Below are 26,089 nucleotides of genomic sequence, written 5' to 3' on the forward strand. Positions count from 1 at the left end.
TTGATATCCAGTAGCTGATGATTAATTAATCGGTGTGATTTAGACGTGTGTCCTTCATCAAATCAGACTTTTAAAAAAAAAATTGCAATTCACATCAACTACTTTGCATTATTCCAATTACCAATTTGAGTTCTGATTATCAGACCTCGAATATACTGATAATATGTTTTCTCAAGGAATATGTGGCATTGGAGATCAAATTTATTTCACTGCTAGAATGGAATAAATGAATGAATAAATACTGTAGATCCTGAAATGAATGCGATCATAATATTAATGCGAAAAATGTGAGTTTGTGTTATTTGCATTAATAATATGGCACATTTATTTTTATGTTTTGTCCAGCAATAATTGTTTTGAGATATTTTATTGATCAGAAAAAAGTCAAAAGGATTGCACAACAGGCAGAGCCTAGCAATAATCAGCAAGCTATGTGTCGCATACTATTAAAACAAACAAAGATTCATCGCCCATAAATGGGTTTTAGCATGCTAATCCTGAGATTGACCATTTCTTTGTTTTTACTGTTCCAAGTTCACTGCAACTTGTCGGCATATCTTAGGAAGATACAGTTGTAATGGTACATGAAACTTTGAAACTTTATTTCTGTACTCTCAGGCCGTCAAACAACAGCATATGAGGAATTATTGTACAGTGGGTATTTACAGTGACAAGATGATAACAGGAGTTCTTGGTAGAATATATACAAACATAATTCAAAATAGCTACATACACATTTTAAAAAGAAGATACATGTCTTCTAATGTTTAGCCAGATTTAGATAACTATACACGTTAGGTAAATGATTGCTGCAACAATACGCTTTGAGTTGATCTCATCAAAAACACTTGGGACTAAACAGGTTAATTGACGCATACACTGACATGTTAGTGAGTTGATCTCAATGAAGACGCCTGTAACTCAGATTTAATTGGAAAGTACACAGACATGTGTTATTAGGAAAGTAATATTTCATAGGGAGGCCACTTGCATTAATTTCATGTCGCATTTTAGTCTGCCAACCGTCACTCGCATTAATTTAGGGACACATTAATTTTAGGATTTCTAGTAAATGTTTGACAACACCCCAGCACAAAAATGCACATTGACTATTGTGTGTCAAACAAAGCTACAGATATGCATGAAAGGTGCCCGAATGGTTATACCTGTACACAATGCAGAGATATAATGTGGAACTGAATGTCAGTACAGAGGTATTGACTGCAAGTAATGCGCTTAACTTCCTGATACTGTCGATTAGGGTTTTGGTTGTAGTCAGTGTTTGCTGTTACTGTTTATATTTTCCCTTATAATTTCTTTCCATCAGTATATATCAGGTATATAAAAATGCAAGCATATGCTGTTAGTTGTTCGTGATGACATTCACATCTTCCTGTTGTCATTGTGTAAGACTTTGACCTTGCTTCTGTTTCAGTGTGTAAGACTTTGACCTTGCTTCTGTTTCAGTGTGTAAGACTTTGACCTTGCTTCTGTTTCAGTGTGTAAGACTTTGACCTTGCTTCTGTTTCAGTGTGTAAGACTTTGACCTTGCTTCTGTTTCAGTGTGTAAGACTTTGACCTTGCTTCTGTTTCAGTGTGTAAGACTTTGACCTTGCTTCTGTTTCAGTGTGTAAGACTTTGACCTTGCTTCTGTTTCAGTGTGTAAGACTTTGACCTTGCTTCTGTTTCAGTGTGTAAGACTTTGACCTTGCTTCTGTTTCAGTGTGTAAGACTTTGACCTTGCTTCTGTTTCAGTGTGAAGTCTTCCCCAGCTTACCAGTACACCATCAACTACAAATACCAGCTGGCCTGTCTCGCTCACATAGGATACATAGCACGACAGGTGAGCATGGCGTCACTGATTCACAGTTTGTGGATGATTTGTTTTTGTTCATACCCCGATGACAGAAATAACAGACAATCCTTAAATGTATTAAATATATTGGCTTAAACAATATTTATTAACCATTAAATATGCTGTTTTGGGATCTGCCAACAGGCATGAGCCTATATTAAGGCCTCTCCCTACATTTTTTAAATTATTAAATATATTAAAAGTAGAGCTTTGTAGTAAACAGTTTTGTTTTATTTGTTTATGCTAAAGGTGAAATATACTTACACTTGACTATTTTTTGTTATAATAATCAAATAGCATTGACTTAATATATTAGATGCAAGTGGTCAGTTATTTCACTGTGGCTGTTCACATGCATTTTGAAAGGCTCAAAATAGTGGCCTGCGAAAATATTTTTAAGACCGAGCATGTGAAGCAGAAATTCATCTGTGAAACAGAAATTCACATGTGAAACAGAAATTCATCTGTGAAGCAGAAATTCACCCGTGAAACCCACCAAAACAGACAGATGTGTGTACAACGTCATCCCATCTGCTATTTAGCTTGTGATTCTGTTACTTTAATTATAGACTGCTCTAAAATACATCTCAAATGTTTACTTTTTTCACACTTCTGAAACCCACCCATGTTCCCATGTTGCCTTATTTCCAGCAGTTATTCTTATCTTGGCAGGACATATTTTTTTCTTCCTATTTTGAGCCAGGATTTATAAATAAATAAACTGCACGTGTTTATATTATGGTTTTTATAGATTGGTGCTTCCGTTATTGATGTTGAGAAGCTGGCCAAGAGTTGTCTCCCCTATTTGAGTGTCCATCAGTGCAAACCATTGCAAGAGGTAACATATGTGTGCTGTGGAATATATCTTTGAATTTCAAAGGGAATAAAATAATTATTATTAAGTTTTTTCAGGTGTCATTTATTTTTGAAAAACCTCATGTGTGTTGTACAATATTTATATTATTTGTAACTAATTTCATGGGGTTCTGTGTTCAGGTGTGTGTGGCTTGTAGAACAGTAACAAGAGCCCGAGGTGCACTGGGTTGTAGGATTGATTACCCTCTGTGGACCAGTTGAGCTTCATGTACTGTCCCTTCCAGTGCCCTGTAACTAATAAAGCAGGTAGTCTGAAAAAAAACTTTACCTCTCTACTGATTAATACCTAGGAACATACTTGTACCAGAATAATAATATTTTGCATCCAATATCACGACTATTACCCCTTTGTGGTAAAAGATTCAAGTTAGCAAGTCGAATGCCTTTTAATTAGTTACAGAATCAAAATTGCATGTCAAAAGATGTTTTGCCAGAAAGCCGACTGAAGTTTTACTGACCTGTGTTTACTTACAGAGATGATCAGTGTTCCCCATCTAGTTCACACACTGATCTCAGTATCTTGTAGATCCAGTGTTTTAATCTTCCTGATACGGCAGTTTAACTGTTTACAGAACTAATCTTCCAATGTTTTTTTAGGAAAATCCTTCCTTATTAATTTTTGTCTCTCATCTTTCTTCAGTAAAACAAGTTTCAGTAGGAGCTTTGTTGTCCTCACTGATCACCATTCAGAGATGCTCCAGTGAAAATAAGTCAAAATACAATGTGACTAGTCACCATCTATTTCAAAGACATTTGACCTGTATACTTCAAATACTGGTAGAAACCCTTTTCAAGTTATTAATCTATAAAGAGTGGTAGTTTGCATTAGTTATCAAAGGCTGTTACTATCTAGACCAAGTGTCAAAATAACCATAACCATCACACTAACTAGCCATAGTTTTAAACAAGTGCTGAGATGTCATATCACATATTCCTTCATTTCTTTCCTCTCTCACGGTCTAAACCAACTGTCAAAATTTCCACATGTAAGACACCAACTATGCAGTTTAGAAGTAAGCAGAGGCTGGGACCTAGCTTATGCTGTAGAGTGCTTGTCCGAGGGGCTTGGGTTGTGGGATCGAACCCCCTTGGTGCACCCATTCTCAAATTGGGGTTTTCTCCATCCCATCCCCACAACTGCTATATCAAAGGCCATGTATATGCTATCGTTTATGTGAAGTGCAAGTGGAAAAATGTTTCCTTTAATTATCAAACGTTTGACTTCGATAACTGATGACCCATTGGGCTATTTCTCGTTCCAGCCAGGGCACCACAATTGGTGAAACAAAGGCTGTGGTACGTGCTATCCTGTCTGTGGGATGGTGCATATAAAAAGATTCCTTGCTACTAATTGAAAAAAAAAAAAGAGTAGCCCATGAAGTGGCGACAGCGGGTTTCCTCTTTCAATATCTGTGTGGTCCTTAACAATGTCAGACACCATATAAATGTAAATAAAATGTGTTGTCATTAAATAAAACATTACTTTCTTTCTTTCGATAGTTGATGATTAATAAATCAATGTGCTGTATTGATGTTGTTAAACAAAACAAAGTTTAAGTTGTTAAAAGTGTTGTTAAAAGAATTGCTTTTGGGTTTGTGTTAGGCGAGTATGACCAGTGTGCAGCACCTGATACAGCTAGAGCCCGATCTGATGTGGCTGTCTCTCCACCGACTCTACTCTCCCAGCGACCTCGTCCCTCCAGCACCATGTTTCAAACCAGTCAAGGTTCGTACTTCATAACAATCACACCACTGAGAACTGAAAATTTGCGTAAGCCATTTCTGAATGATGCAAAAACTAAAGTAACCCATTTCTCTTTTGTGTAACCTGCCATGACCATGAAAATGATGTCCTAAATTTAATGTGTGAAAATTTTTACAAATGTGTAAAGAAAGAAGTGGTAGTCATGTTAATAGAAACTGGTACTCTGGATAGTGGAAAATTAGAGCTATCCGACTGGGTGATGTTCAGAACAGTCTGGCACGCCTCGGACAATTGAATCTTTGGTTACACAGAGTAAATTAGAGCTATCCGACTGGGTGATGTTCAGAACAGTCTGGCACGCCTCGGACAATTGAATCTTTGGTTACACAGAGTAAATTAGAGCTATCCGACTGGGTGATGTTCAGAACAGTCTGGCACGCCTCGGACAATTGAATCTTTGGTTACACAGAGTAAATTAGAGCTATCCGACTGGGTGATGTTCAGAACAGTCTGGCACGCCTCGGACAATTGAATCTTTGGTTACACAGAGTAAATTAGAGCTATCCGACTGGGTGATGTTCAGAACAGTCTGGCACGCCTCGGACAATTGAATCTTTGGTTACACAGAGTAAATTAGAGCTATCCGACTGGGTGATGTTCAGAACAGTCTGGCACGCCTCGAACAATTGAATCTTTGGTTACACAGAGTAAATTAGAGCTATCCGACTGGGTGATGTTCAGAACAGTCTGGCACGCCTCGGACAATTGAATCTTTGGTTACACAGAGTAAATTAGAGCTATCCGACTGGGTGATGTTCAGAACAGTCTGGCACGCCTCGAACAATTGAATCTTTGGTTACACAGAGTAAATTAGAGCTATCCGACTGGGTGATGTTCAGAACAGTCTGGCACGCCTCGAACAATTGAATCTTTGGTTACACAGAGTAAATTAGAGCTATCCGACTGGGTGATGTTCAGAACAGTCTGGCACGCCTCGAACAATTGAATCTTTGGTTACACAGAGTAAATTAGAGCTATCCGACTGGGTGATGTTCAGAACAGTCTGGCACGCCTCGAACAATTGAATCTTTGGTTACACAGAGTAAATTAGAGCTATCCGACTGGGTGATGTTCAGAACAGTCTGGCACGCCTCGGACAATTGAATCTTTGGTTACACAGAGTAAATTAGAGCTATCCGACTGGGTGATGTTCAGAACAGTCTGGCACGCCTCGAACAATTGAATCTTTGGTTACACAGAGTAAATTAGAGCTATCCGACTGGGTGATGTTCAGAACAGTCTGGCACGCCTCGGACAATTGAATCTTTGGTTACACAGAGTAAATTAGAGCTATCCGACTGGGTGATGTTCAGAACAGTCTGGCACGCCTCGAACAATTGAATCTTTGGTTACACAGAGTAAATTAGAGCTATCCGACTGGGTGATGTTCAGAACAGTCTGGCACGCCTCGGACAATTGAATCTTTGGTTACACAGAGTAAATTAGAGCTATCCGACTGGGTGATGTTCAGAACAGTCTGGCACGCCTCGGACAATTGAATATCTGGTTACACAGAGTAAATTAGAGCTATCCGACTGGGTGATGTTCAGAACAGTCTGGCACGCCTCGGACAATTGAATATCTGGTTACACAGAGTAAATTAGAGCTATCCGACTGGGAGATGTTCAGAACAGTCTGGCACGCCTCGGACAATTGAATCTTTGGTTACACAGAGTAAATTAGAGCTATCCGACTGGGTGATGTTCAGAACAGTCTGGCACGCCTCGGACAATTGAATCTTTGGTTACACAGAGTAAATTAGAGCTATCCGACTGGGTGATGTTCAGAACAGTCTGGCACGCCTCGGACAATTGAATATCTGGTTACACAGAGTAAATTAGAGCTATCCGACTGGGTGATGTTCAGAACAGTCTGGCACGCCTCGGACAATTGAATATCTGGTTACACAGAGTAAATTAGAGCTATCCGACTGGGTGATGTTCAGAACAGTCTGGCACGCCTCGGACAATTGAATATCTGGTTACACAGAGTAAATTAGAGCTATCCGACTGGGAGATGTTCAGAACAGTCTGGCACGCCTCGGACAATTGAATCTTTGGTTACACAGAGTAAATTCAGGTAATTGCTTTCCTTATAATGCATAATGTACATATAAATGATGTCCCAAGTTTACATGGAAAACAAAAAATAGACTATGAAAAATTAGATTTACTTAAATGATGCGTGAACGATATGATCTTGTCGGTCTTGGTTAAGTAGAGGCAAGTGTATGCATATTAGTAAGAGGTCAGGATAGGTATTCAACCGGCTTCTGTGGCTTTGTGGTAAAGCCATCAAAATTAAGTCTGGTAGGTATAGGGTTTGCAGCCCGGTACAGACTCCCACCCAGAGTGGGTTTTAACTACTCCGTGGGTAGGTGTGAGACCACTACACCCTCTTTTTTTCTCGCTAACCACGAACAATCAACTAACCTACTGTCCTGGACAGACAGCCCAGATAGCTAAGGTGTGCCCAGGACAGTGTGCTTGAACCTTAATTGGATATAAGCACGGAAACAAGTTGAAATGAAATGAATGAATAGGTATTCATAAATGTGTGATTTGTGCCCATAATTTAATTACTGGGCAATTAACTTACGACACTATATCCCAGATGTTTTTATTTTAGGTTTTTAGTGAACCAGGGAAGAGTAACGAGTTCACAGACAATGTTATTAAATTACTTCCTCTGACGTGACGCCTTACACACCGATTGTTGATCAGAACAGAACTTGCTGACACAACAGCTTCACAATGGCAGCACGAAGCTAGCACGGTCTACATGAAGAAGCAACCTAATGAACTGAAATCAATACAGCATCCCCATCAAAAGTGAACGGATGCAGTTAACACAAGTTTCTACTAAAAGGTGAACTATCCTGTGCTCTGGTTGTGCTGTTAAAGTTGATTTAACTGTAAATTAATCAGATGGCACCAACATGATGAAATGGAACAACACTAATTCCTTCTCTTACTGAATAACACCAATATAAACTTCACCACATATAAGATGTAACTCAGCAATGCATGCGGTATACCAGTCATGGATAACTGGTTGGAATGGGAAACCTCATACTCAATCTATTAAGGAGGTCAGTCATCCTACTCATCGCTCTAACATAGAACTTCATGCCACCTTGGTTAGAACATGCAAACATGTCACTGTGACATTGTTTCATCAATACAAAAGACCAACACAAATTGCAGAATTGTTTTTAATTATTAATAAATACATGTGATATATATACACACACTATATACAACTGTTGTTTACAAAATGTAGTTTATTCACTAAAATGTTTGGTAAATATACTTCCCAGTGAATCACCAACTTGTACATGGTTTACTGAACAGAAGTTAAACATAATTCAACTGCTATATCCTCTAAATGATCAAATCACTTATAGTCTATCCCATCATTCTATAAAAAAAAAAAATGTAAATAATTTCAGTTTGTTTTGACGTTTTGGAAATAACAACAACAAAAAAACCCCTATTTTTGCGTGCAATTTACAAATCAATCGGCCCAGAAATCAATAAGTTCTAGTAAATTCCATAGTATGAAAAAAGGCATCCCCTGTGGGATGGACTATAAGTAATGGCAGGGCTTCCAGGATTTTTAGAAAACCCACTAGCCATGGGACCAGCAATTTTGAAAATTTACTAACCACAATTAAAAATTCACTAGCCCTACTTTTAGTTAATACAATTTTACTAATAGTAATAATCAGATAGGTCACCTGAAGAGGGATATAAAACTTTAAAACAGTAAGATTGGGAGGGTGGGGCCGAGGGTGAGGGCAGGATATTCATATTTACAAAACAGACTTAAATGGAGTTATTTGACCAAAACAAACTTCACTAGCCGTCGGGCACGGCAATAGTAGTTATTTACTAGCCCAACATTGAATATTACTAGCCATGGGAGTGGGGCTACCATAATCTAGAAACCCTGGTAATGGGGAACACGAGGGAGTATAGATTCATACGAAATATTCACAAGCCAACAAGTTATTATTTTTCAGGAATCTACACTTACGACATTCATCTTTCTCAACTATCTGCCTACCATTCTCATCATCTTAATATAAAAAACAATTTTTCATGAATACACTTCCGACACTCACAACAAATTACAAGACTGCTAAATTAAATACTATTTTATCTTTTTAAATAAAATATTGGTTAAAATGGCAAAAAATATTTACAAAACTAATAACCCAAAACCATAGGATCCTTTCGGATGTAACCTGAACGATTCTGTGAGGAAATCCTTAGCAGTGGATTGCTGGCATTACGTTTACGTTTCCAACAATCTTTGACAGAATACATTACTATCACTAGTATCAGGTTTGAGGCTTAAATTACATATCTGATGATTACAATGAATAAGCAGTGTTCGAAATAAGCACTTGTCTGTTTGTCCTGACAAGTGAAAATCTATTCGGACAAGCAAAATGTGCCTCGTGGTTTAGCAATCACAAACATCCTGATACTTGAATAAAATAAACCATTTATTTGGACAAGTGAAAATATTGATGGACAAGTAGATTTTTAGATGTATTTGTCCGGTGGACTAGTAAAAAAATTCTGCGTATTTCTATCACTGAGAAGTTCTGTCAGTAGTGGGTTCAAATGCGTAAGAAGTTCAAATTCCTTTGTTTCACAGGTGATGAATCTTAAAAAATAATATACACCTAGAATAGTGTGACATCACAGGTATGGATTAAAATATAGTGATGTGATAGCCACATATAGCTCTGATGCAAATTAGGTGTTTAGCTGTGTGGTCTTTGGTATTAGAATTATTATTTCTTATACCATCAATGTATTGTACAGCATTACAACATGCAGAACACAATCTGTCAATAATTTGGGGCCAATGATTAACACATCAATGTGCTCTTGTGGGGCCAATGATTAACACATCAATGTGCTCTAGTGGTGTCAATGATTAACACATCAATGTGCTCTAGTGGTGTCTTAAAATAAAACAAACTTTTCTCTCTCAATAATTTGGGATTTTCTTTAAGGTTAATCACATTTGATGAGATATTTTGCATTTATCCATTTACAGGTTTGACACAAAGGTACATACCATTATTTACTGTATACACAATTTGTGATGCAACATTTAAATGCACCATAAAATATAATGTATTGTTGAACAGTGTTACAAGACTACTTGAATGATATTATACGCCAAATTTACAAAGCCTGTTTGTCTTACACATGTGTAATTACATACATTTACAATGCTTAAACACCTGCATCTAAAAAAAACAGGCTTCATAAATTTGGCCTCAGTAGTCTTGGTTAATGTGGAAGATGTAGGACTAAGGTGAGTAGACATTTTTTTCTATTTGAAACACAGACGATTTTTAATGAAATAATGCAAGCTACTGTTTACTATGTACACACACTGCAACCCAATATGCAAGATAGTAATAAACTACATGTGTAAGCCCAGACTTCTTGTCCGTGAATCAAAGAAATGCAAAATTCAGTTGCATGCATCTCCACATTCCTAAGGAAAAAACAGTCAATTTTAATATAATTTTTTTAATTAGCAGTTGTCTGCCAGTTTCTGAGGCTAAAATAGCATCCCCAATAAATAGTATTTGGGTATGGCACCATACCTAAATGTTTTAGCAGATTTTATTTTTTCACCAGTATTCTAGATTTGTTTTAAAAACAAACAGACCTGTATTAAACACGAGGATGATCTGGCAACTCCCTAAATTTATACTAACAACAGACAGAGGTGTTACCAAAACAAGTTTGAAAGGAGTTTGTTTTCTGTAACGAACTAGAAAACATTGGCATCCCATCACCTAATGCAACCCCTGCAATTAAGAAAATGTCCACGGCAAAAAAACCTGCCATTTAAAAAAACTTTAATATAGTCCAAGATAAAACCCATGTTTCAAGTGTGTTACAGGTCTTTAAATCTGTGTACCTAATGAAGATCTTCACATATAGGTAATGAGAGGGTTCAAGTGTGTTACAGGTCTTTAAATCTGTGTACCTAATGAAGATCTTCACATATAGGTAATGAGAGGGTTCAAGTGTGTTACAGGTCTTTAAATCTGTGTACCTAATGAAGATCTTCACATATAGGTAATGAGAGGGTTCATATTTGTATGACGAGTCCTGTACACATGCAGATGTATTTAAAACAATGTCTGTGAATAACAGTTATTCATATTAAACAACAGATGTTTTATACCTAAAGATTCATGGTTTGTAAACCCAGCTGCGATGCCAGGCATGGATCCAGGATGTTTTTGCAGGTGAGGTCCAAAACTATTTATACATGAAAACAAATAGAAGAAAAAAAATGTTTTGGGCTTAGGAAAATGCACTTTTAAAATGAGCAATTGTAAGTGCGTGTGCGTGCGTGCTTGCGCATGTGTGTGTGTGTGTACATGGAGGGGTTTGGAGACTCCTAGAATCCAATCCGAATCCATGCCTGGATGCCCATCTAGAACGATGGTGTCATGTTTGTTAATAGAGGTCACTTCCACCTAGATGAGGACATGCCTTGATCTGTCTTCAAATCATCTCTACTAATAGTGCAGCATGATGATGAAAAATTCATCTGTCATTCAGTGAAGCCTGGAGTGCTGCCTCTAGCATAGCATCATCATCCTGGTTGAAATCCTAAAACACAGAGATTAGTGATATACAGTACACAACACATCAGTCATTCAGTGAAGCCTGGAGTGCTGCCTCTAGCATAGCATCATCATCCTGGTTGAAATCCTAAAACACGGAGATTAGTGATATACAGTACACAACACATCAGTCATTCAGTGAAGCCTGGAGTGCTGCCTCTAGCTTAGCATCATCATCCTGGTTAAGTCCTGACACACGGAGATTAGTGATATACAGTACACAACACATCAGTCATTCAGTGAAGCCTGGAGTGCTGCCTCTAGCATAGCATCATCATCCTGGATGAAGTCCTGAAACACAGAGATTAGTGATATACAGTACACAACACATCAGTCATTCAGTGAAGCCTGGAGTGCTGCCTCTAGCATAGCATCATCATCCTGGTTGAAATCCTGAAACACGGAGATTAGTGATATACAGTACACAACACATCAGTCATTCAATGAAGCCTGGAGTGCTGCCTCTAGCATAGCATCATCATCCTGGTTGAAATCCTAAAACACGGAGATTAGTGATATACAGTACATAACACATCAGTCAACAGACAAATCTATAAAACAACTATTGTTGTAATTACAATCTGTACAAATAATAGAGTTCAAAATATACATGAATAACTATCTTTTGCCCTTACCATGACTTATCTTCTATATTGATGTCTTTTTTTATTTGAAATGGACACCAAATACTTTTAAATGTTTGACTGCTAACCATAAACGTTAAGTTAGGATGTTTTATAAATTCAATTCCTGGCTTTGTATTCATAAACATACTTTAATGATTCGTATGATATTTATCTACCTACTTATTGTAAACTGGATTAATATTGTACTATTATTTTTTTTTAATTTTTGGACAAAAGTGCATGTTTGCAATGTGTAAATTTTCCAAACAATCATTGGTATCTACAGTAAAAATAATGCATAGGTGTATATTTTGCAACATGAGATCAGATGCAAACCACATGAATTTTATACACACACAGTATTTCCCTGATTTACAGTATAGACAAGTCTCATGTATTGAATTTAGTACATTTAAGAATCAGGAGCCTGGCTACAGATTTTCTAATCAATCTTAGCCCTACGATATCACAAAACCACTAGGCTATGACGTCACTACAACACCTGCCATAGTGACATCATAGCTTGCTATGGTTTTACAATATTGTATAGCTAAGATAGCTTTGAAAATATCGGCCCTGGTTTATAAGAAACCTGATGGTCAGTAAGCAAACAATGCGCTGAGGTGTACAGTCTGTATGCACTCACCACATATGTTTCATACTCAAACTTGTGCCGAAGATTGAGATGTTGAATGAAATTAGCGCTTCTTCGATCCGACTCTCCCCACGGCATTGCTACACAGATGGGACAAATCTGGCAGGAAAAACAAACACATTTCATCAGTTATGGGGGGAAAATAGATATACGTTTGATAACATGACTCCCCAAAACAATGTGAAAATTATTTTTATCTACCTTGAATTCTTATTCAAGCCTATCTGTTTTTTAGCCACTGACATTAAAAATTAGCTTTTTTTGTATTCAGGCCTAGGGCTTAAAATTAAACACAATATTTATAATGGTTTATGGTATAATCTCCCTTATGCATCCGAAGTACAGTATAATCAAATTTAATGGTATTATGAGTAACGAACAGTACCATAATTAGTAGTTTTGCAGTCAAAGTCCAGAGCTTAACTTTTGTTCTCCAAAAAATCCCCAAGGGCTTAAATGCAAATTTTCTGGTAAATAAATAGAAGTTTTGCAAGTATGGCATACATAATGTAAAATTTTCAGATGACCTTTTTCCAAATGTGAACAAATGACATACACATTCAAACCTGATGAAGTGAACAGATTATTTTTTGAGATGTCATGATGTCAGTGGGATTATCACTTCAATTTGGACAAGTAAAGGAAAGGAATATTGTTTTAACACCTGATAACATTTTCAACTGTGCTTACTTGGTGTCATATGGTTAACTTAACATTGGAATGAAAGAAAGAAAGAGAGGAGACCCGGTGCTGCGAACTGCAAGGCACTTTTATTCTTGTAGACAGGATAGTACATACCATAGCCTTTAATGTACTAGTTATGGCACACTAGTTGGAATGAAGAAACAAACTGCCACTGAGCTACATCTTGTTTCTTTGGTATGAAAAGTTAGTTTTGTGTAACACCACCACTATAACATTGATTTATTAATCATTGGCGACACAATGTCAAACATTTGGTATGAAAAGTTAGTTTTGTGTAACACCACCACTATAACATTGATTTATTAATCATTGGCGACACAATGTCAAACATTTGGTAATTGTTTTTTTACTCAGTCTTGGAGGAAGCCTGCTACATTTTTCCATTAGCACCAAAGGATCTTTTATATGCACCATCCCACAGACAGGACAGCATACACCGCAATCTTTGATATATTAGTCGCAGGGCACTGTTTGGGACAGCAGGGAAAAGTTTGATATAAGTGACATTTCAGACCACATATATTTTGTGATAAAGACACTTACAACATTAGACGGGTCATGTTTGTGGTGTTTATTGCAGTGCTTCACAAGATCACTGTTGTCCAAGTTGCCCTTCTTACAATACGGACAGTCAAACGTTGACCGGTTTGGAAGGTGACTGAAAATTAAATATATAGTAAAAAAACCCACTAACATTATATACTGGTATGTCACCTTCAGGTCACTTTATGTACCACTTGTATTACAGTGACAAATATGCACTATTTTAATGTTCAACACAATGTCTTTAGTCAGATCACTTGTTCTTTTCTTCTTTTTTTGATGCCCAGTAGATGAATAATCAGAATTGTTTTTAAGCTAGGGTGTCACTGCACAACATTCTTTCATTCATTCATTCATTATTACTTTATATTAGGTTGTCATGATACACCTACCTCACGATATTTATCACAATACAAAACCCACAACACTATATGTATCACAATACCCGATCCACAGTATTTTTCCCAGTGAAACAAGAAGTTGAAGGAAGGAAGGAAATATTTTATTTAATGACGCACACTCAACACATTTTATTTATGGTTATATGGCGTCAGACATGGTTAAGGACCACACAGATACTGTAGAGAGGAAACCCGCTGAGATCTGAAATATATTTTAACAATTCTAAAAATGTGCAGCCCAATTTAATTTATCGTTTACAATTTTTTTATTTTAAATTGAGGCCTTTCTTAAAGTTAATATATTTTAATTATCAGTGCCGTATCAAGTTGAAGCTTCGGTGAAATAATTTAAAATAAGAAATAAACATGATAATAGTGAAACACTGATTAAACACAGTTGAATGTAGAAACACCACATAATAGACATATTGATATTCTCTGTCCACTTCACGGTTTTTCCTTGAAAAAATTAAGTATGTGTCGGTACAAATTGGTGGTGGTAAATCGATATGAAATTAATATATGAATCGATACATGGTCAGAATAGGAATCGATACACAAGCAATGGTATCGTGAATCGTATCGTCAGCAGTGGTATCATAATACACTAATACATCGGTATAGCAACAGCTTCAGATAATAAAGTATTCATTCAATGTATCAACAGCTAATATATTGTCATTGTTTATTTGTTCATTCATCCATATTTTCATCCATTTCATCTATCCATCCATCTATGCTTCAGGTAATAAATGTAAAATAATTCATTTTCTATTGTTCGGTACCTGCATATTTTCACACCACACACACATCATCAACTGAATATGGATTCTAAATACTGTACTGTCGTGAAATTTTTTTATAGTAAAATCCATTTGACAATTTCTAACCTAGGTATTTCCTGAGAAGTCATCTTGATTGGCTTAAACTTTGGAATAGATCGGTCCACCATAGAGCACTTGGTGTTGTGATTTCTCAGTTGGGTCATTAACATCTACAATGAGAAAAACAAGTTGCTTACATGTTTTCTATAGGCATGAAAATGACGCATACTGGCTAGAAAAAAACATGGTCATCCTTAAAGCTCCATCTCTAGTACCGTATTTAAAGCTGCAATCTTCAACATACTTTTAATATTTAAAGCTACTATTTCAAATAGATATGTAATAATAAAAGCTACAATCTGTAATATATTTTTAATATTTAAGGTAAGGCCAAACAAAATAAATTTCTGGTATCTAGTCAGGATGCATGTCGATTTTGACCCTTGTGCGTCAAAAAAAAATTGTTTTAATTTTCCGCGGTATGATATTGATTTTTGCTAGGCTTTTCTTGCTATGATGTAAAATCGCATTTGGAGCCAAAATGCCATCGTACATGAACTAGTAGGACGTGCATTCTGATTTCAATTTAAATATGCCCCTTATTTCAGTATCAAATATACCCACCTTTATGTGCAATCTATGCTTTAAAAAACCCAATTTATTTAAAAGCTGCATCACAGCATTAATTCATGAACTTTGGTCTGACCAGAGACGGCTTTTTTTTTTGCCTAACAATCACAAAAATATTTTTAACATTTAAAGTTACCATCTCGGGGATATTTTTAACATTTAAAGTTACCATCTCGGGGATATTTTTAACATTTAAAGTTACAATTTCGGGGATAATTTTAACATTTCAAGTTACCATCTCGGGGATATTTTTAATATTTAAAGTTACCATCTTGGGGACATTTTTAATATTTAAAGCTTCAGTCAATCTCAAATATATATTTAATATTTAAAGCTACAATCTCAAATATATTTTTAATATTTAAAGCTGTATTCTCAATTATTTTTAATATTTAAGTACCTTCAATTTATGCTGGCTATCTCCAATCTAAGTCGAAAAATAATAAACTGTTAGCCATCATAGTTTTCAGTTTATTAACACACTGTGGTTGTAGTTATGTTTTGTATTAGTAAATGATGTTATATATTCAGCAGTATTTTACCTGAATATAAGCAAGATAGATGTACAGACCTGTCAACCTTTAGTCAAGAGAAAGCAGGAGGTGTGTGTTGAAAAAGCAGGAGATTTTGTCAAAAAGCAGGAGATTTTTTAAATTCACACAATTTAACCCAAAATCGCAAGATTTAAAAAAAACATTATTACAATAAGTTATATGAATACTTTATAATGTCATATATACTTCTTAACCTTAGATCTTGGCATTAAAAAAAAAAAAAAAAATGTTTTTTTTTTTTTTTTTAAGTTTAAATATTATTATGATTTAATACATATTTAAAAAAAAAAAAAAATATTTTATCCAAAAATGTTAAGAACATGAACAAGAAATAAAAAAATTAATTAGTACATTTACGGTATTACACTTACAGCCTTACAGGTTGCGTTACATTATCATTTGTGGTTAGTGTACCTAAGTACCAAAGACATTTATATAAATCTTATAAATTAATATTCAGTTTTTACTATAATGAGGAACGGTGGCGTGGTACTTATTTAAAATCATTATAATGATGCAATAAACATTGTATTTTCATTAATCATAAGTAAAACCTCATTACGGACATCGTGTGAAATATACCGGAATTATACCCATTTCCGTGAGTAACTTTATGTCAATGTCACACACAACATTTTTTAATTGTACAAAAATAATTTCTTGAAGTGTACCCTTATAACCAACATTTTACCGCACAAACATACAAAATTAACTGACACAAGTATGTTTATACAGCTAATTGGTCTTTTCGTTGTCTTGCTGTGACATGTGATTTTAACATGCATCGTGTGTATTGCTGTCAACTCGGGAGTCTGGCAGTTCAGACTTGTCATAGTTGCATTATGTAATCCAGTGGGAAGACATTTTACAATTCAGAGGCGTTATTAGAACTAAATTGGATAGTTTTTTTTTTTTTTATATGGCAACACTGAATGTCAAAGTTGAACAAGAATGCCTGTTGAATTAGCGGCAACACGCTTCGTAGCCATTACGATGACAACAAACATTATAATAACACTTCATTTTATAAACTCCATGTGCTTTTTTAACAATATAAATAGGCTATCCCACAATTCTCACTTCGGCAAAGGTTAAACAGTCGGGACAATTCGGCCTGTTACATTCTCGGAAACCGAAAGTAGTCGACATTTTCCGAATGAGAAAAAAAGGCAGAGTTACTTCCCTTCTGTTATTCTGACAAAAGAGGATCGATTTTTTTTTTATGCTTACAAAAATGTCATTTAACAGGAGAAACTGTCTCCCGCACAGGTAAAAGGAGATTTGATCAAATACCGGGACACTCCCGCGGAATCCGGGAGGGTTGACAGGTCTGCATGATGTAGAAGGTGGAGAGTACGGGGATGGGACCGCCCGAATCAAATTTTTTTAAAAACTATTAAATTTTATAAAATAGTGTGTACTGGCCCCCCAATATGGGTTCCCCCCCCCCCCCACTATAAAATCCTGGCTACGCCACTGACCACCCACCCCACCTCCAGCTATCAAATTCTTAAAATACATCATTTAAACAAAAACACAAAACTCAATGGGACAAAGATTTTGCCAGCTCTTCCAAGAGGAATAATTCTTATTATCACCTCAACGTGGGTTACCGGTACAGTTCTTTTTGATGATCAGGTAATACAAAATATTGACTTCATGCTTTACTAATTTGCTTGTTATGATGATCTTTAATTTATTATCAGGGAGCATTTATTTTTCAAAATTTTGATTAGTAATAATGCCAATCAATTTGATGATTGATTACCAACTACTATTTAACATTGTAGAATTGTGTGGTAATTTCTGAAACTTGCATAATGAATTACGATGTCAAGTCTTACATCTTTTCCACACCATTGGCAATTGGATTTAGTAGAATGCAACTGAATCTCAATATCCACAGCTGGACTCATCCGCCTGATGTCGAAAACTTCACGACATTGAGGACACTGTGGGGGGCTCGATGGAAGGGAGCTAACACATTTTGAACAATATCTGAAAAACAATGACAATGGTAAAATATATTGAGCAAATCATTATTGTCTGTACCAAAACTAAAATGAAAAAAGTAAATTTGTTTTTACAACCCAGTATTAACTTCTGTCTGTAAAAAAAAGTTTTTTTTCACCGTAGCACATTTCACTTTTAAACTAGTACTATTTTGTGTTTAATGCGTGATTACTGACTGTGACACTGAGATAGGGAAAAGGGGCGGGATGTAGCCCAGTGGTAAAACACTCACTTTATGCGTGTTCAGTCTAGGGTCAATCCCCGTCAGTTGGCCCATTTGGCTAATTCTCGCCCTAACCAGTGCACCATGACTTGTATATCCAAGGCTGTGGTATGTGCTATCCTGTCTGTGGGATGGTGCATATAAAAGATCCCTTGCTGCTAATGGAAAAAAAAAAAAAACGCCCACAACAGGCGTGCGCTACAACAGCTTGCTCTGAACGTGCACGTAAAACCCTTTGACCTTGACCTTAATGGAAAAATGTAGTGGGTTTTCAGTCTAATTACCAAATTTTTGACATCCAATAGTCGATGATTAATAAATCAATGTACTCTTAGTAGTGTCGTTAAAACAAACTTTAGATGGTGAAAAAAGAACTCACCAGCTTTCACATACATGTAGGTCAATACTCCTACCAAATATCAGCAAGAGATCTTATATATATATATATATATGTATATATGTATGTATGTATGTATGTATTGATGTATGAATATCTATATATTGTATGTATGTCGAGGTTGACTGTTACATACATAGATATTAACGCACTGGTGCAGGGGATAATTAAATCCTTTCTGGCCTCACAAATTGTTCCATGCCGTTGCTAGGACTCGAACCTGTGGCACCGAATTGCCCGCAAATTGCAAGACTAACCATGATACGCTCTGAGCTATCGAAGCTTCCATAAAAAGGAAGTTCTTTAACTCAACCATATGCATGGGGCCTACAATCTACGTGGTCGATCCCGCTTACGTGCATGAAACAGTGGGCAGACCTGGCACTGGCTAGTATGTATTGATGTATGAATATCTATATATTGTATGTATGTCGAGGTTGACTGTTACATACATAGATATTAACGCACTGGCGCAGGGGATAATTAAATCCTTTCTGGCCTCACAAATTGTTCCATGCCGTTGCTGGGACTCGAACCTGTGGCACCGAATCGCCCGCAAACTGCAAAATGTATGTATGTATGTATTGGTATTGTAAATCAGGAAAATAATGTGTCACGATATTACTGCATTGGAACAGGTATACACTAAAATGCATATTTTTATAAATGCATTGCCAAGGGAACTTTTAAAGATCACACTGTAAACAAAAAATGCAGAGTTGTTTAGGGGTTTTTTCACATCAATAATTATTCTACTCAAGCAGTTGGCATTTGTTTTCAGTGAAACCTCTTAAAAGCACCACAGAAATAACAAGGTGAATGTATTTAGTGTGAACAATAACTAAAATTTGTTTCACTTGTCCAGAAGGCATTTCTTTTACATTTCTGTTTTCTTATTCATTACATGATAATTTTTTTAATAACAAAAAAAAAGGAAAAGAATTCCAACAGATGGACCTGTCTGATTGTGTTGGGTGAGATTTTTTTTTGTTTAGTTGGGTTTTCCTTAATTATCGGTGGTGATGTTGGTTAAAATGGATAAAGTAATTATGGTGCCTATACATCGGATACATTTTTCGCGTTGATAGTTTGCTCGTATTAATTTCATGATTTAAAGTATATGTATTTTCCACATACAGAATAGCACATGTACCACACATAGCCTTTGATATATCAGGGGTGGGACACAGCTCAGTGGTAAAGCACTCACTTGATGTGCAGTCGGTTTAGGATCGATCCAAAGGCTGTGGTATGTACTATCCTGTATGTGGGATGGTGCATATGAAAGATCCCTTGCTGCTAATCACAAAGAGTCACCTATGAAGTGGCAACAGTGGGTTTCCTCTCTATATCTGTGTGGTCCTTAACCATATGTCTGATGCCATATAACCGTAAATAAAATGTGTTGAGTACATCGTTAAATAAAACATTTCCTTCCTTGATATACCAGTAATGGGATGGAGGAAAAGTCCTTGAAGGGTTCTCTAAATGGGACTGTTCCTAAGTCCCATTTTCACCTTTGGCGAGCACTCTACCATCTTTTTTGACACCCAACAGCTAATGTCACTGCGGAAAGGCCTACGAGATGTAAATGAATTCCAGTCACGTTCGCAACTCAAATAACTTTATAATAACAAAGCTAGTGATAAACATACTGATTAATGTGTTCTGTACTTTACTTCAAAATAAACGTTTCCATTTAACTTTGGATGCTTAATTGACATTTGTCAAAAATACAACACAAGCTGAAATGAAGGTACCTTGGTGACAACTACTGAACTAACCCAGAGCCTCGTCCAAGGTAATATTCTGCCATAAATGATGACCGTGCGGTGTCAGACGTACAATTTACATTAAATAAACACAATGGAACTAGATGATTCGTCTACTGTTCAGTTTGGAAGGATATGCCAAAACATTCATTTAAAGGATGCGTTGGTCGTTGAGCCATTTGCAACACATACGGCTACCTCGGGTCTATTAATAGTTCACCAAGGTAAACATCTACGGTCCGTTTTTTTAACATTTTGACATTTGTTGGACCTCCGATGTTTACAAGTTTAACAGCAAAAACAAGCGTGCGTTTTCCGCCCAGATTTCAGGCGGAATTGATACAATCATGGAATTAATTATTTTGTGGCAAAATATGAGATGTACCAATAAATATAAACATTTACTGTATAAAGAAAACTTCCCGAATTACGTTTTACGCATAAATAGACAGTTTGTCCAAATAGTAATCCTGCATTAATCCAATTTTCAGTTACCAACAAAATCTCGAATATTCCCGCTAGCCATTATAAGCACATTAAAAATGTGATTAAAAAGTGTTGGCGGAATAGGATTATTTTTACAATTATTCGTCTCAGGTTCACGATTTTCTTCCACAATATACGACATTTAATGGAATATCACGTTTAATAACAATAATAATAATAATACAAAATAAATATTAATAAATAAACTAATTGTCACGGGGATTCTATAATACCCGTAACTGAATAAAACATGATTGTCCAAATATCTCTCCTAACTGTATATCTATTAGATCTCTCTGTAACAGGCAGTTATATACCCGCGTTGGCTCGTCTAGGTATGATCAGAGATAAGATCTTATATAAAGTATATGTAATCGTTTAGTTCACTAGAAAACACAACAAAAACACAATACACTTTGGAATCTGTATTAACCTACGCAGACCAATGTACTGCCGCAGTAGTTAATTAATAACAACCCAGAACTGATCACTTAATTAGTTAATCTCTAGGTGTCTAGTTTACACAATATGCTAATCACTTCACCGTGACACAACACCCACACGTGTGATAACTGAGAAACGCTTCCAGGGGAACTTAATTAATAAAGGAATTACAGCTCTATTCCTAACTGGTTAATTAAAAATTAACCCTAACTACTCATTCAGTAACCTTGTAACACAGAATTAATACTGGTACCTATCACAATAAAGACAATAACCTACAGTTTACCTAGGTCTTCTAGGATGACTGGCTAAGCTTTATATTACCAAATACTCGTATAATGTTAGAACAAAAAGTCTACGATTTACTTCATCAGATGACCGAAGACACTGTCTAAAGAATATTGGTATAATACAGTATTAAAATATTTAAAAGTCACATCAATCACATCAAGGTTATACAACAGAGCAAAGTCCAAACGGACAACGTTCCCCCGGGATACCTTCCTATGGTTCTCCTAGATATCTCTCAACCCTAGCTATTTATTTAAAACTCTCAGAGACAGCGAATATCGCCTGGGGGTACAACGCGGTACCTCACCTATCATCTGATATTCCACCTCTCCCAGAGTCGGTATATTTTTCTCTGATCGTCAGACTGGCTGTCGCCATCGTCGCCAAATCACGGTTGTAAAAACTGCACTCGCTGAGATATTACGTAACTACTCGCCACATGGCCTCCGCACTTGGCTGGGTTTGTATTAGAAGTACAGCTCGAGGACCGTCGCGCAGAAATATTACGTAACAAGTTGCCCACCTGGGCTAAGTGCAATGAAACTGCACACGGCCCTCTAACACAATTAATATCGCCACAGGCGAAAACAACATTAAGAGCATGTTCCGTCACCCTAATTAATTAATATTTTTTAAAAATCAATAAATAATAAATTAATAATATTAATAAAAACTAAATAATATAAAATTAATTAATACTTAATTGATAAATAATAAAATAACAATAAATAAATTATTGATTTAATAATAATAATAATAATAAATTAATTTAATTAATTATTAACAAAATAAAAATGTGCTTTTTTCATTTATAAATGTTTCCTTCCTCCCTTCACACACACACACACGCACACCTTTTCCCAGAACTTGCTATAAAAGATTAATAGAAATATTATGAAAGACTAATGAAACTATTATAATCAAAGATTTTTTAGGTTGTGGGGTTGGGGGTTGTGCAGGTTTATTAAAAAATATTTATAATAATATTTTTTTTTAAATTGAATAAAAACCTTAAAATAAGTTCTAATAACCAGTAATTATAACTAAAAAAATTAAAACAGAAAAGAGCAAAAATAAATAATAAATAAATAAAACCCTTAAAATAACTAATGACCTGCAATAATAATTAAAAATAGGAAAAAAAAAGAAGAGAAAAACCTTTGAAACACATGTAACCAATGACCTATAATAATATTTAAAAATATTCTAAAGGAAATAACTTTTAAAAAAGTAAATAAATGAAAGCCTTAAAATAAGTAATGACCTGTACTGACAATATTTTTTTTTTTTTATAATAATAAAAAAGAATAATACCCCCCTCCCCCCCCCCCCAAAAAAAAACAACAACCTTTAATGGCATAAATATTAATAATGCATATAATGCAACCCACACAAAAACACATATATAGAAACAAAAATAACAAAATGAATAATCAGTACCATTCAGTTCTGAAATATTTCTTTTTATTGGCTGTACGTAAAATGTTCGATACGAATAATTGTCGTTCCGCCATATTTTCATTCCGCATTTTCTATGTGCCAGGATAAAAATAACTTTTAAATGTGAAAATGTGTCATATTCAAATATCTAATTCTGGAAAGGTTACCAAAGGTATTGTAATTAAAATTTTAGTCTAAAATTTATTAAAATATGTTGTTGTATGTGTTGAGACTCTTAAATAAAGTACATATGCCTGATTTTATTAAATCGTGATTGCAAGTGGAAAATTCGATCCAATGGATAAACGTTATGACACAGCAATAAACATCACAATAATAAATATCATGCCGGAGACGTTTATCTTGATGAACTATTATCCAAACCAAATTGTTAACAACTACAAAAAATTACTCTCCTACCTTTAATTGCCGTTAAGATTTCATCCAAAGTTTGTCCAGACACCAATTGCAAAAAACCCACTACAAATATACAGATTCCACACACGAGACTGCAACGATGTCGCCGATATTGTCTTTGCTGAGATTGCATAGGGAAAAATACATGCAGTTTTCTGCCTTCTGCCATGTTGCTTGTTTATGGAATACTCTTCAAGAGGGGTGAAAGCCTCCAAAGTATGTGACACAATTACTGTGAAATCAATGATCTCTAGTGGTATCATTAAAATAATAATAATAATAATAAAAAATTATAATATGACATCATCACGTTTGTTTTTATATCATAACATGTTATGACGTTGTTAGATTAAGTCCTATCCTTTCACCCCTCTTGAAGAATATTCCATAAAAAGTCAAAATGGCAGCTGATACAAAATTACATGCTTTTTCCCCTATGCGCTCTCAGCGAAGTCGATATAGGTGACATGGTTATCATCTGGTATGTTGAATCTGTGTCATTGTAATGGTTTTTTCAAGATTTGTGTCTGGACAAACTTTGGAGGAAATCTAACGGCAATTAAAGGTAGGAGAGTAATTTTTCGTAGTTGTTAACAATTTGGTTCGGACAATTAGACTAGTCTATTAGTATTAATAGACATGGGAAACTTTTCCATGGAAAACGCGAAGGCGTTCTAGTAACAGTTCAAGTATAAGCACGGGCGGACATTATACCCTCATATCAAAACAGTACTGTTGAATAGGTTTTATTTATTGTGTACGAAGCCAAAACAAGGGTCCGAAAAGTGACTGTCGTGGACCTTTAACCTTAGTAACAGTAACTTAGTTCCACTCAAACTGAAAGTCTACAACTGTGGTGTGATATCTGTGATTCAAACTTACATATGACCACATCCAATATCGACAGGTTTGTCGAATATATCAAGACAAATCGAACACTTAAACGTGGATGATTCTGAAGCTGTAGCCATCGCAAAATACCCTAAATTAAAAGGAAAAACATTACTTTCGTAAAATTGACAACACGCACAAACCAGTAATGTTATTAGAGTTATTTCCCTTTGTTGTTAGACTTGCTAAACAACCAATATTGTGTGAAATCCAGAGGTTGGGCCCATTAGGGCGCGCATCTGATCCTTCTCTTTTGTACCGGCCTCGGTGGCGTCGTGATTAGGCCATCGGTCTACAGGCTGGTAGGTACTGGGTTTGGATCCCAGTCGAGGCATGGGATTTTTAATCCAGATACCGACTCCAAACCCTGAGTGAGTGCTCCGCAAGGCTCAATGGGTAGGTGTGAACCACTTGCACCGACCAGTGATCCATAACTGGTTCAACAAAGGCCATGGTGTGTGCTATCCTGCCTGTGGGAAGCGCAAATAAAAGATCCCTTGCTGCTAATCGGAAAGAGTAGCCCATGTAGTGGCGACAGCGGGTTTCCTCTCAAAATCTGTGTGGTCCTTAACCATATGTCTGACGCCATATAACCGTAAATAAAATGTGTTGAGTGCGTCATTAAATAAAACATTTCTTTCTTTCTTTCTCTTTTGTTTCGGGTGGGGGTGGGGGTATTTAGCTCAGTCGGAGGATCGATCCACACGGAGATGCTTGCGTCGGAGAATCTATCCACCTTGGTGGATCCATTCAACTGATTGTTTTTTTCTCATTTCAGTGCACCACAACTGGTCAAGGGCCATGGTATGTGCTTACCTGCCTGTGTAAAAGTGCATATAAAAAAATCACTTGCTGGAAATGGAAAAAGGTTGTGAATTTTCTCTGATGACTACGTGTCAGAATTACCAAATGTTTGACATCCAATAGCCGATAACTAATTAATTAATGTGCTCTAGTTGTGCCGTTAAACTGGTCCTTTAGAGGTTAGAGACACGTTAATAGTGTTTTGGTTTTTTTTGTATCCAAAATTTAATTTAGTGGTAGAGGTTGAAATGTAGGATACAGGTTCGTACCTATCCTGAAATAACCAAGAAGGAAGGAAATGTTTTATTTAAGGACGCACTCAACACATTTTATTTACGGTTATATGGCGTCGGACATATGGTTAAGAACCACACGTATATTGAGATAGGAAACCCGCTGTCACCACTTCATGGGCTACTCTTTTCGATTTGCAGCAAGGGATCTTTTATATGCACCATCCCACAGACAGGATAACACATACCACGGCCTTTGATATACCAGTCGTGGCGCACTGGCTGAAGCGAGAAATAGCCCAAATGGCCCACCGACGGAGATCGATCTAAATAACTAAGAGTGCAGTAAAACGAATCATGAAACAACTAGCCCGAGTACTCTGATGGTGAGAGAGCTAGACGGACATTTTATTTGGACGGTTATCAATACTCTCTTACCGTCAGAGATCAATCTATATAAATTCTGCGTTATCGCTGCCTACCAAACGACAGTCAAAGATTCCTGCTCTAACAAAACAACAATCATATGTTTGACGTTAAATATTTTTACATCGCGAAGGGCAGTCGA

The 26,089-nt window shown here is 36.0% G+C and overlaps 2 protein-coding genes across 7 annotated transcripts in view; one reads left to right on the forward strand and one right to left on the reverse strand.

Moving 5' to 3' along the window:
- LOC121388087 (TELO2-interacting protein 1 homolog) overlaps positions 1-7,753 on the forward strand; it is a 47,250-nt gene extending 39,497 nt beyond the window's left edge. For both annotated transcript variants that reach the window (XM_041519299.1, XM_041519300.1), the window contains exons 23-26: positions 1,756-1,843; positions 2,607-2,693; positions 4,335-4,457; positions 7,125-7,753. In XM_041519299.1, coding sequence (XP_041375233.1) covers positions 1,756-1,843; positions 2,607-2,693; positions 4,335-4,457; positions 7,125-7,193 — 367 coding nt within the window. In that variant the 3' untranslated portion in view covers positions 7,194-7,753. The remainder of the gene's footprint in view (positions 1-1,755; positions 1,844-2,606; positions 2,694-4,334; positions 4,458-7,124) is intronic.
- LOC121388088 (E3 ubiquitin-protein ligase RNF166-like) lies at positions 7,697-24,672 on the reverse strand. Of its 5 annotated transcripts, none has more exons than XM_041519301.1 (6): positions 24,476-24,668; positions 17,955-18,108; positions 14,993-15,096; positions 13,702-13,816; positions 12,445-12,552; positions 7,697-11,158 (listed from the first exon to the last, which is right to left on the reverse strand). In XM_041519301.1, the coding sequence occupies exons 1-6, from the start codon at positions 24,562-24,564 to the stop codon at positions 11,093-11,095; spliced, it is 636 nt and encodes a 211-aa protein (XP_041375235.1). In that variant the 5' UTR covers positions 24,565-24,668; the 3' UTR covers positions 7,697-11,092. The 5 variants fall into 5 exon arrangements, with proteins under 5 accessions (XP_041375235.1, XP_041375239.1, XP_041375237.1 ...); XM_041519303.1 differs by lacking the exon at positions 7,697-11,158 and adding an exon at positions 11,167-11,463 and having other exon boundaries at positions 24,476-24,672; XM_041519304.1 differs by lacking the exon at positions 7,697-11,158 and adding an exon at positions 11,479-11,565 and having other exon boundaries at positions 24,476-24,672.
- Between the last annotated feature and the right edge of the window lie 1,417 nt (positions 24,673-26,089).

This window comes from Gigantopelta aegis, chromosome 14 (genome assembly GCF_016097555.1).
Source record: "Gigantopelta aegis isolate Gae_Host chromosome 14, Gae_host_genome, whole genome shotgun sequence".
Classification (NCBI taxonomy): domain Eukaryota; kingdom Metazoa; phylum Mollusca; class Gastropoda; order Neomphalida; family Peltospiridae; genus Gigantopelta; species Gigantopelta aegis.

What these genes read in the sequence shown, in the direction of transcription:
- LOC121388088 (XM_041519301.1), bottom strand. Translation starts at nt 24,564, where the DNA reads ATGGCTACAGCTTCAGAATCATCCACGTTTAAGTGTTCGATTTGTCTT. An exon ending in GCCAATGGTGTGGAAAAGAT is followed by an intron (nt 15,097 to 17,954) that starts GTAAGACTTGAC and finishes TTCTCATTGTAG; the next exon opens with ATGTTAATGACCCAACTGAG. An exon ending in AACATGACCCGTCTAATGTT is followed by an intron (nt 12,553 to 13,701) that starts GTAAGTGTCTTT and finishes TTTTCCTGCCAG; the next exon opens with ATTTGTCCCATCTGTGTAGC.